Source organism: Condylura cristata, unplaced genomic scaffold, assembly GCF_000260355.1.
Source record: "Condylura cristata isolate star-nosed mole 26May11 unplaced genomic scaffold, ConCri1.0 scaffold00017, whole genome shotgun sequence".
NCBI classification, from domain to species: Eukaryota; Metazoa; Chordata; class Mammalia; order Eulipotyphla; family Talpidae; genus Condylura; species Condylura cristata.
The window spans coordinates 30095780-30107577 of NW_004567118.1; the positions used below are offsets into that span (position 1 = coordinate 30095780).

The 11798-nt window shown below is 36.2% G+C and overlaps 1 protein-coding gene across 2 annotated transcripts in view; it reads left to right on the plus strand.

Moving 5' to 3' along the window:
- RABEP1 (rabaptin, RAB GTPase binding effector protein 1) overlaps positions 1-11798 on the plus strand; it is a 95560-nt gene that overhangs the window by 35256 nt on the left and 48506 nt on the right. For both annotated transcript variants that reach the window (XM_012726275.1, XM_004684734.2), the window contains exon 2: positions 9498-9626. In XM_012726275.1, the coding sequence (XP_012581729.1) occupies positions 9498-9626 (129 nt within the window). The remainder of the gene's footprint in view (positions 1-9497; positions 9627-11798) is intronic.

Consider the following 11798-nt stretch of genomic DNA (forward strand, 5'->3'; position numbering starts at 1 on the left):
TACCTGGGTTTTCTGTTCGAATCCACTGGTCTGTATGTCTATTCTTGTTCCAGTAACATGCAGTTTTGATTATTACGGCTTTGTAGTATAGCTTGAAGTTTGGGATTGTAATGCCTCCATTTTGTTTTTTCTTAGACATGAGGGTTTTGGCTATTCAAGGTCTTTTGTTGTTCCATATGAATCTCATCAACATTTTTTCTAGTTCTTTGAAGAATGTCATTGAGATTTTTATGGGGATGGCATTAAATCTGTATATTGCTTTTGGCAGGAATATGTGAGTTACTTTTTATGATGCTTTCTCTAATCCTCAAAGAATGGGATACTCTGCAAAATGGGTATTTTTGTTTTAATAAAATCTTGAAAAGGTTAAACTATTTGCCCTAGTTTATATAATGATTGCTTATCCTTGCATTTTAATGAGGTATTTGATCTATATCTTATGAAATCATGGATAAGATGAAGAAATGTGATTTGACACTAAGGGTTTAGAATACATTTGTAATTAATATAAGCAATCTCCAACTTTGTAATTGAGACCTCTGCTGAGATCTCAGATGATAAACCAGAAAAATATCTTCCATTTATAACTTAAAGCTTTGCTGTGTGCGCGTGCGCACGCGCGCGCACACACACACGCGCACACACACACACACACACACACAGCAACGGGACTAATAAAGTAGTGAAAGTTCAGGCATAATGAATTTAAGGGGACAGCTTTAGATTATCTTACTAATAATGTGCACTTGTGGCTGAAAACTAGAGCAGACTTACAGTATATTACTAAGAGCAAAACCCCCAGATATAGTGTCTGTATTAGACTCTATGCTGATTGCTTTATTAGTATCAGAGTAGCTTATTTTATGTAGAATTTGGACAAATTTGTATTTCAGGAGAGTAAAAGAATTTACTATTAAATTGCTAGTATGTGTTTCATCTGAAGAAAAGTGGGAACAGGTATGAGATTGTCAGATACTAGAGATTTCCCATTCTAATACTACTGGACATATCTGAGATGGCTAAGGAAACTGACTTAGAGTTGTTACTAAAAATAGCTATTACTAGCAGCTGACCAATTTTCTAAGGGGGGAGAAGAGGATGATCTAAAATGTCCAAATAAAAGAATTGGCAGCCCTGTTCCTGTGGAAGCCATACGGATCACCTGTATGAGATATGGTAGGATGCGATACTGTGTGGGAATAAATTCCTTTGTAAGCTAGGAATTGGTGGCATTCAAACTATTTTGACATCCTTCCACAGTGAGAAACACATTTTCTTTGCAATGCAGTGTAAATGTATCTGAAATATAAAACCCATAAAATAATATACACTCATGTTTTCTATAGCATTTCATTCTTTTAAAAAGGCAGATTACTAATCACTAAATTGATTTAACAATTCACTGATTGATTTAGTTGAAATAAACTATTAGAATAATCTCTAAAATGATAATTGTGATTGTCCTTATATAACTAATAACGTAGCAAATACCTGGAGATGCTAATTTTGATCATCCACCTCTAGGCAAGTTGAAAATGAGGAAACATTCTTGTGTCCTTTCATTATTTTCCATTCTTCTGAAGATGAGAACATCATATTTTCTCAGCACCCTTTACTCTTGCCACCCCCAACTACCCAGTCCCCAATTTAAGCTTTTCCATGTTTTTTCTCCTTAATTCTTTTTACTCTCTTGAAAAATCTTAGTTTCTCTTTTTCTCCCTAAATTAACATTGGATGCTGTTTGTTTCACTTATTTTTTTTTTCTGGACTCAAATAGCATTTTCAGTTAGTTTACATAAACACCTAAACCTTAATATGTAATTGTTTTTCTTATTTGAAAGACATCTTCAAAGTACTTTTTAAATCAGAGCTATTGTGATACCTAATTGCTTTGAGAGTTGCTAAAATGAGAATTTTTCACTAATTCATAAAGAAGGCTAAGTAATTACTCTGCAAAACTTAACTAATTGAGTAAATGGACAAGGTGAAAAGGGTTCAGTTTCTTAAAGTTGCTAAAGTAGGATGTCTTTGAGATTATGTAAAGTGAAATGACAACTTTTTGTTGCTTTAAAGAATTGTAGCTATCTTGAGTATTTTTCCCCAATGATGACATGTTTAATTTTTTTAGGATTGTTGTAAAATGTCTTTTTTTACCCACTACTACCTCTTAAAGTAATGCCCCTTTAGACTCTTATCCCGTTTCCCCTCCCCTCCCTCCCATCTCATTTTGGTTGTCACTGTCTGCTAGTTTATAGTTTTTTTTGCTTTGTCAATTCATCTACTTTATTTCCTTATATTACCGTACATATGAAATAGTAGTCTTTATTTTTCTGACTTTACATCATTTCCCAAATATCTTCCCCTTTTTTGCTGTAAATGGTATCATTTCATTTTATAGCTTGAATAATACTCCATATTATCTTTATCTGGTGCTCTCTTAGCTTGCATTTAGGTTGCTTTTATATCTTGGCTATTGTAAATAATGCCAACACATACATTGTGGAGCATGTAATTTTTTGAGTTGATGATTTCATATTCTTTGCATAGATACAAGAGTGGGATTTCTGTGTTGCATGGTATTTCCATTTTTTACTTTTTAAAGATAGGTTCAGGCTGCTTTCCAGAAATGTCTGCATCAGTTTACATTCTCACCAGCCGTGTATAAGAGTTCTTCTTTTTCCACATTCTCTCAACACTTGTTGAATGTATGTCATTCTCACAGGTATGAGATAATTTCATTGTGGTTTTGTTTTGTGGATTTATTTCTGAGTTTTCAATTCTGTTTCATTGATCCATGTGTCTGTTTATTCAGTACCATATTTTAATTACTGTTTTATGCTTTGGTTTAAAATCAAGTAACATGCCTCCATTTTTCATTTTTCTCAAAGTTGCCTTAGATACTCTAGTTCTTTTATGGTTCCATATTTTAGTATTTTTTCTTTGAAAAAGTAATTGGAATCTTAATGGGGATAGCATTAAATACGTATTTTGCTTTTGTTAAAAGATTCATTTTGACTATACGTATTTTCCCCATCAATGAACACAGGATATTGATATATCTCCTGCTCAATGGTAAGTCTTGTTCTTTGTCTTTAAGTAATGTCTTTATATATAATAATTTCCATTACATAAATTCTTCACTTCTTAGGTTAATTCCTAGGTATTCTTTGATGGGATTATAATTGGAGCTATTTTCTGAATTTCAGTTACTTAGGGAATTTTCCTCTGTCTCTTCATTTTTTTTTTTAAAGATTTTATTTATTTGTGGGTACAGAACTGGGGTATAGGCCAGAGGCTCAGGGGCGGCGAGAGGCTTCACCAGAGACAGAGTGGGGAGCAGAACAGGCAGATCAACGAAGTACACTGCTGAGGGGTGCAGCGGGCGGGTCAGGAGAGGTCTGCCACGCCATGTGGTCACCTCCGGGGCAGGCGGGAATCGAACTCATGCGGAAGTGGCTTTAGCGTCCCAGTGCTGTGCTTTAACCTGCTGTGCCAAAAGGAGGGCCTGTCTCTTCATTTTTAGGGTTAAGGTGAAGAAGTTACTTTCTTTGTCCTAGTGAATTGACCTTACATTAAGTTTGCAGGTTGCAGAATGATTCTAGGTTGCTTCATTGCTTGGTACCTTTGTGCTTGTTTGAATGACTGGAGTTCTGTTCCTGGCAGGGGGTGCAGGAGCTAGGGGCAGCATGATACTAAGAGGTTGTGCTTGTGCATAACAACAGTTCAAATCTCCTGAGTTGCTTGGGGATTTACAATGACCTCTTCCCTAGGCACATTGGCCAGAATAATCTTGACTATTCAGTCTGAGCTCTGGTTCAGGTCTGGTTTGTTGGTTCTGTGACCAGTAATACCCAGTGACCATATGTGTATGAGCAGAATGATCTGAACTTCCCACTGCAGACCAGTTCTGATTCCAGGTGAATTAGGGTTGTGTTTCTCAAGATTTCCACCTGCCTTCCCTGTAGACCTCTTTTAGTAGTTGTAAGAGGGGGCTGTGGTTAGAATAGAGTTAGGCCCTTGTCTTTCAAATATAGAACTGTCCCTTCCCCCCATCACACTCCACACCTCACCCCTGCTGTGCTCCTGTTGCTTGGACCCAGCTGCTGTGAACTCTGATTAATGGCAGTATCCAGTATGAATTATTGTTATCTCTGTTTTGGCCCTGCTACTGGTGAGGCAGATGTTCTCACCCTTGTTTGTATAGCCTGCACATGTTAGCTTTCCCCTTAGTTCTGGCTTCAGTTTTTCATGTCTGTGAGTTGCAAGCTTAAGCCAGCAATGCCACCTTAAACCCCATACAAGCAGTTGTCAAGACTATCTGTGGTCCTCAAGCTCTGCTACTTGGGGGTGAGGGGTATCTCACCCTCCAGTTCTGGTTGCTGCCTGCCAATATAGCTTTTGTTTTTACAGAACTTGAATACCAGTTCCAGTGTTCTGTTGAAAATGTCTGCTCCCCTACTCCTGTAGTTCTCTGGAGTTAGAACCTTTGTCCTATATACTTAGTACATGTACCCTCCCTTTCCAGTGTGGCCCCTAGGTTCTAAAGTCCATGATGTGGGTGTGAACCCTTCAGTTAACAATAGGCTCATTATCGCAGTATCCCTCCCTCTCGGGTTGCCCTGTCTTAGTAGCTCTCCCAGCACAATTACATTTTAGTTTTTTTCTGTCCTCTCTGCTTGACCATTCCTCTTTGTGCATACAGCATTCATCTAATTCTCTTCCAGGAATCTTTCACTTTATTTAAGTATAATTTGGTTGTATATATGTGGAGGAGGCAAGCTTGGTGTCTTTACTCTTCTGCCATCTTGCTGGACTCTGTTCTAACATTGCAAAATGACTGGTTATCTAATTACCTGGATTGTTGACTGGTTATCTAATTACTGGATTGTTGTTTGTGATAAGTAGATTCTAGATTAGTAACCCCTGCCAGCCATACCAACTACCTCTCCTTTTATGAGGCATGCTAAACAATTATGGATTTATCTAAATATTAGCCTAAATAAAGTACAGTTGAAGGGATAGCTACTGCATAGTAATTATTTTTAGTAATCTCTAAAAGAATTGGATGTGGTAGGTTTTTAGAGCACAGTGAAAAGGGATTTGCCAGCTTGAAGGCCACTTTTCAAACAGGATACTATGTTTTTTAGGGAATTTATCTATTTTTAACAAATCGCTGCTTCTAGGAAAAATGTAAGTATAATTTCAAAGTTCACTGTTTTCTGTGTTAAACACTTTACATACAAAGAACTTGAGATGGAGAAATAAATAAAAGTAATCATTAAAAATGAATCACTTCATTACCTTTCCTTTTTAAAAAAATTTATTTATGCATACAAGAACTGGGATATAGATCAAAGGTTTGAGGGGTGAGAGGACTCACCAGAGACAGAGTGGGCAGATGCTCCAGAGTGGAGCAGAACAGGCAGATCTACTGAAACACACTGCTGAGGGGAGATAGAGGGCTGCGTTATGTGGGTCAGCTCCCTGGCCAGGGTGTGGAATTGTGCTGCATGGTTGTGGATAAACTTCACAGTGTTTCAAGGGATTAACCCTTGCACCTCCAGAAAGGGCCCTATCACCTTTACTTTCAGTCCAGTCCATGTAAGCTGTCCTTTTTATTGCCCTTTGAATCAGTGACATAGCCACTCTGAATATAATTTGGCATATTCTTTCAAGGCATTTTCCCCTTTTTCCTCATTGTTTTGACATCTGTATATAACATAGTTTTGTTTAGCATAGTTTTTTCTGGTTTGATATTATTCTATTGGATGGAATAATCCATCTATTCATAATAGTTTCATTTTACAGTTCAGTGATACTAATACTAAAGTTAAGACTTCTAGTTCTGGGCCTCCCTGGTGGGGTAAAAGATTAAGTCGCAGCACTGGAAGCTATCCACAGCCACTGCAGCATGAGATTGATCCCTGGCCAGTGAGGTGACCCACATGGCAAAGCAGACCTCTCCTGTTTCACCTGTTGCTCCTCTCACCTGTTCTGCTCCCTACTTTCTCTGGTGAATCCTTTCACCCTTGTCGCCCATACCTCTGGCCTGTACCCCAGTTCTTATATGTATAAGTAAATCTTAAAAAAACACTTCTGAGATATAAATTGTTCTTTTGTTCTCCTGGAGTTATATACTGTTGTTTTTGCTTGATAGACATATTTTCTTGGATCTTGAACCTCTTTACAGAAGGATTCTGCTTGTAGTAATATTTGACCTCAACAACTTTCTTCCCTTCTTCCATTAGGTGTGATTTATCAAATTTAGTACAATGTTGGTAGAACACGTCTTGGAGCTTTAAAATTGTTATGTGTTCTCCCATTCATACCAAAATTAGGAAAGATGATGTATCTAAGAATTACTGAGTTTATCATTTACTTACCATATCATTTTTTCCTTTCTGCATCATTGCTTAATTCAGACACTTTGAGGGGATGGTCTAAAAACTTTTTTCCCTTTGGATTTCAAGCATTAAAAGTGAGCCATTGCATAAGGTAGTTTCCCTGTTTTTCTTATAATTCAAAGGAAACGCTGGATGTGTGGAATGGTTAATGAAGGCTGCTATGCTAATAACTCTCAGTTGTTAAGTTAAAATGCTTAGTATTCTTGAAGGTTGACATTAATGCTAATTTGTCCATGATGCTATGAGGATAATTGGTAGGAGGAAAGGGCATGAGCTTGGAGCTGAGTCAGAATCATGAGATGGGTAGCAACTTCTGCTCTTTTGTGGATACATACAAAGTCACTGGATCACTTGGCTTTTTTCCTTTATTCATTACATACATATCACTAGTTTAATAATTACAACTAATATTAATCTATGCCAGCAAAGTACTTTTTGCTTGAACTATTAACTAATTATTGTGAACTGCTTGTTATTGTGTCAGAAAAACAGTGTGAAAAAAACTATTTTCAGTTTGATTTGTGGCTAGTTACTAATGGATTAGGATATGCCTGTTTGTAAACTTTCTTGCTGTCTTATGCAAGACTAATTGATTTTTTTCAAGATAAAGCACCAGAAGCATTTTTTGGAAAAAGCAGTTATTTTCAGCTTTTATCTGTATCATACAATTACAGTATGGCATAACAGGTTAGGATGCAGCACTGCAAGCTGGCTGTAGATGATGCTCAGTGCAAGTTCAATCTCCAGCCCCATTTGTGAGATCCACATGGCATGGCAGACCTCTCCTGACCCACTGGCTGCTCCCTCAGCAGTGTACTTGGTCAACCTGCCTAATCTGCTCCCTGCTCTGTCTTCTGGATGAACCCTCTCACCGTCCTTGCACTCCTGGCCTGTACCCCATCTGTATACATAAATAAATAAATCTTAGAAAAAGATGAGAGAATAAGAGTTATTTGATAATACCCTCAAAGAGGTCACAATTCCTGGAATTGAAAATGGTCCTGAAACCTAGAGAGGCAGCATTAATTATCTTGGGGTTTGGACTGCGTCTAAACTGATTAAGACCTAGGTCTGCACTGGGAATAGTGGAAACACATATAAAGCTGCAATTTTAGAGTTGTAGTTTAGTTGTTATTGGTTCATTATCTTTAGAGTCTAAGTGAAAGATATGGACAGTGTGTGTGTACACTTGCATGCACTCTCACATTTTGGTAGAAGGTAGAAATGAGGTTGGAGAGGAATTGTTGGAATAAGAATGTGAGGGATCTTCAGTGTTGATTTCCCAGACCCTTCCCTACCTCATGCTGTAATAAGCAGCTACCAGTGATACTAAAGGGTTAGCTAGAAACAAGGTTGCACGCACAGAGAACACCTTTCTGTCATGATTTCAAATGGTGAATGTGGGATAATTGGACATTTACCCCCTCTCTTTTCTTTCTCCTGTCAATTCAGGTGAACAGATCTTACCCTTTTTGTCTCCTAAAGACCCTAGATATTTGCTCCTTAAAATGATTATTATTTCTTGTGACATGGAATCCAAAGCAGTGATCATTTCCTCTTCCTGTCATGGATTATATTGATATTGCTATTGAGGCTCGTATGAAGATGTCATAGAAATGAACAAATACTGTTTCTTTTTTAAGTGTTATTTATTTGTGCATATAAGAATTGGAGTTCAAGCATGATATGTGTGTGGAGGAGGCGGGGGACAGGGTTCACCAGAAACAGGTGGATTGACAAACACACTGCTGAGGGGAAGAGAGGGCTGCTGTGCCATGTGGATCACCTGCCTGGCCTGGGAATTGAACTGGAGCTGCAGTGGCTATGGGATCTTCAAGGTGCTGTGCTTTAACAACCCTTGTACCACCAAGGAGACCCCACAAATAATGTTTTTGTTTTTCGTTTTGTTTTCATTTTATCACTGAAGTATACACTTTATTTCTGTCTCTGTATTCCCCTTTTTAATCTTGTCTGACAAAAAATCAGACAGACAGGAAGTATGAAAACAGTTTTTTCTTGTATCTGTAGTGGAAACCTTGGCAGCAGACAGTAACTGTTCCAGGGCTGTCAAATAAATGCACTCAATCTAATTACTTACCTTAATTACATATTATCAAGGAGTTGTAGAGAACTTTGAAAATCATATGGAAGGTATAAATGACCCAATTCTGTCACTCATAGATAAATCATTGGTGCATTCCTGCGCGCGCCCCCCCTCCCCCAGTCTCTTTTCTGTCAATAAACATCAGCTGTCATTTAAATTGAGTAATGGATTTGGGGTAGGAGAGGGTCTTAAGAGATGTCTCAGATTATGCTTAAAATTGTTGACGAATCATCACCTGGGTGGCTTATAGTAAGGAACTGTGACTTTTGCTGGCTTAGGAAATAAGGCAGTGATGTTAGTACTGATAGTTTTATGACTGGGTTGCTGTTGGGGCAAAGGAGGTCAAGGTTTTGAACCCTGGATTTTCTACTGTGACTTGAACTGGAAAAACCTGGATTTGGATAGAATAGGTCTTTAATCAGTTAAATTATACAGTCCCTAAAATAACAGTGTATCCCAGCCCCTGTCACATCACATCAGTTGAAAAACCAGTAATTGAGAATTCATACAGAATGTACACATTTGTGTTCTTCCTATTTGAAAGGGTTCATGATTGATTTCAGAATAATAATAATAATGGATTATCTTGAAAATGGAAGAATAGTTCAGGCAGGAGCTACTCCTAATTGGGGAATTCATTGGCTTTTTATGTACACTTGAGAGAAACAGGAGCTAGCAGGATTGGCAGTGGATTCATGGTGTGAGATACATCCCAAATAAACCAGTATTTTCTTTCAAGTGGATTGCCTGTCAGTTACACATAAAAACAGCCAATGCTCTCTTTTGAGAAATTTTTTATGTGATTCTCTGTATATATTCAGATCACTGTATAATTCATTCATTCAGTGTGTGTATTTATTAGAATTTTGTAGAATATATTGTATATTTGGATGAAGCTTCATTGCTTTTATTTATAGAAAAGTATACTTGGCAGTGTTTATTGTAAGTTCATAAATAAAAATTATTGTTAACTAGTATTTTTTTCCCAGTTTCACTTCAGCAACGGGTGGCAGAATTGGAAAAAATTAATGCAGAATATTTACGTGCACAGCAGCAGCTTGAGCAAGAATTTAATCAAAAGAGAGCAAAATTTAAGGAGCTGTATTTGGCTAAAGAGGGTAAGTTCATAAGTCTTCCCCACCCCTATTTTGACACTATGTTAAAATGTGATATTTCTTGGTTATATAATGCTAATTTTATCATTGAATTAACCTTGATTTTAATAATACTTATATTTATAATAAAAACTTTGGAGCTGGGTTATTAAATGCACTGAAAAGCAGTTTGAAATAGTGACATTATTTAGCTTTTTCCTTGTTTTTTGATCTTAGGAATGATATTTATGACAGGCTACATATTTCTGTGATACAGGACTTTTGGTGCTCTTAGCACTTGAAAGATAGCCCTGAATAAGTCAGGAATAATAACAACAACAACAACAACAACAACAATAATAATAATAATAAAACTAACATTTCATGGAATTTGTCCAACAAATGTTCAGGTGATTATCTACAAATATTTGTTTAATACTTTCTATGAGGAGACATTATGCCTGGGTGCTGGGTTTACAGCAGGAGCAAGGTTCACATGGCTCTTTGACTCTTGGAACTTGACCTCTAGTTTGAAAAAAAAAAAAAAAGTAAAGTATATAAGGCAAATATATATGAGACAGTTACAATGGAGGATCTAATCTGAAGAATGAGAGAAAGGGCTTATATTTTGGATATTGATTTAGGAATATATGAATATGATTTTCACAGCTCTCAAGACCAGTGTTTCAGAAAGCCAGAATGTGGAATAACAGCATCAACATCACAGTCACCTGGGAAATTTAAATGTCATTCAAATCTAAATGTTAAAAATGCACATTTTTGGCTTCCACCTTAGACTGCATGAATTGAAACTCTGGGATTAGTGCTTTCCAGTTGGTTTTCTAAGAAGCTCTTTGGGTAGTTCAGATGCACATTAGTTTAGACTGGTTCTCAACCTTTAACATGGATAAGTCTCCTAAAGAGCCTGTTAGTATGTTGGCATGAGGTCTGAGAGTTTGCATTTCTTGTAAATACAATACTGCTAATCCACGGAGACCATGGTTGAGAATCACTGCTGCAAACCATCACCAAATTTTTTAAGTTCATGTACTCCATAAAATATCTATAACCTCACATGTTGATATTTAAATTTTTAATTTTAAATTTAAAAGGATGTGAAAGATTTAAATTATATTGTCAATACTGATAACTTAAGTGAAAACTTGATGTTTTGAATCATATCCAGTGAAATCAGTGACCATCTATTTGATAAAAAAAATGAATAAGCTCTTTAATAGAAATGTTGTGTTTTGTTTTCTTTGTGTGTAATTCTTTTTCATTTCCCTCAGAATTTTATTCTAAAAATTGCCCTTTTTTGGTGTTAAATATGCATTTAAACTTGAATATGCATGAGAATTTTACCTGTAGGGTTTGTTAAAACAAAGATTCCAGCTGTAAAATTTCTGATTCACTAGATCTGTGGGATCTTAGAATTTGTATTTCTAGAAGATAAACAAGTGAAGCTAATGCTATTGGTCAGAGACCGCACTTTGAGAACCACTGGCGTAAAGTAATATTGTGTTTTAAAGCCATTTAAAGAATTAGAATTCTCTGTAACAAAAATATGCATGCAAATGCTATAGATACAGCTATAGTTACATTTACTAAAAATACATTGTTGATCACACCATGAATATCTTATAAATTAAAAAAATGATCAAATAGAATGATTTGAAATCCATGTATTATGCGATACATTGAGTATCACTCCCCCAAAAGCTATTTATGTATGGGTGAATATTACTTACTTTATGAAAAAAGTCAGGTTTAGTTTATTTAAAATAGTTACAGGTACAAGTTTTTTTTTAAATTGTGATTGTTACTTAAACATTGAATTGTACATTGAGTCCCATAGTACTCGGCTTTAAAAATACTTTTATTCTACTGGTAACAACTCATTTAAATTATCTTTCAATCTGGTGGAAAGCAAGACTAATCTCTCTGACCTGCTAAAAGATTTGTCATCATTATTTGTTACAATTTCTTACTGACAATAGTATTTTAAATTCAGGCTGGGTGAAAAATGGTTCTTTTGTTCAGCCAGGAAGGGGTAATTATGAAATTGGAGAATCTGCATTTAAGTATCCCTGTTTTATGAGAGAATATTTATGAAAATTGAGTGTCTAGATACTGACTTTATTTATTTATTTATTTATTACAAAGTTTACTTTTACATCATTTTGCACATTTTTTTTT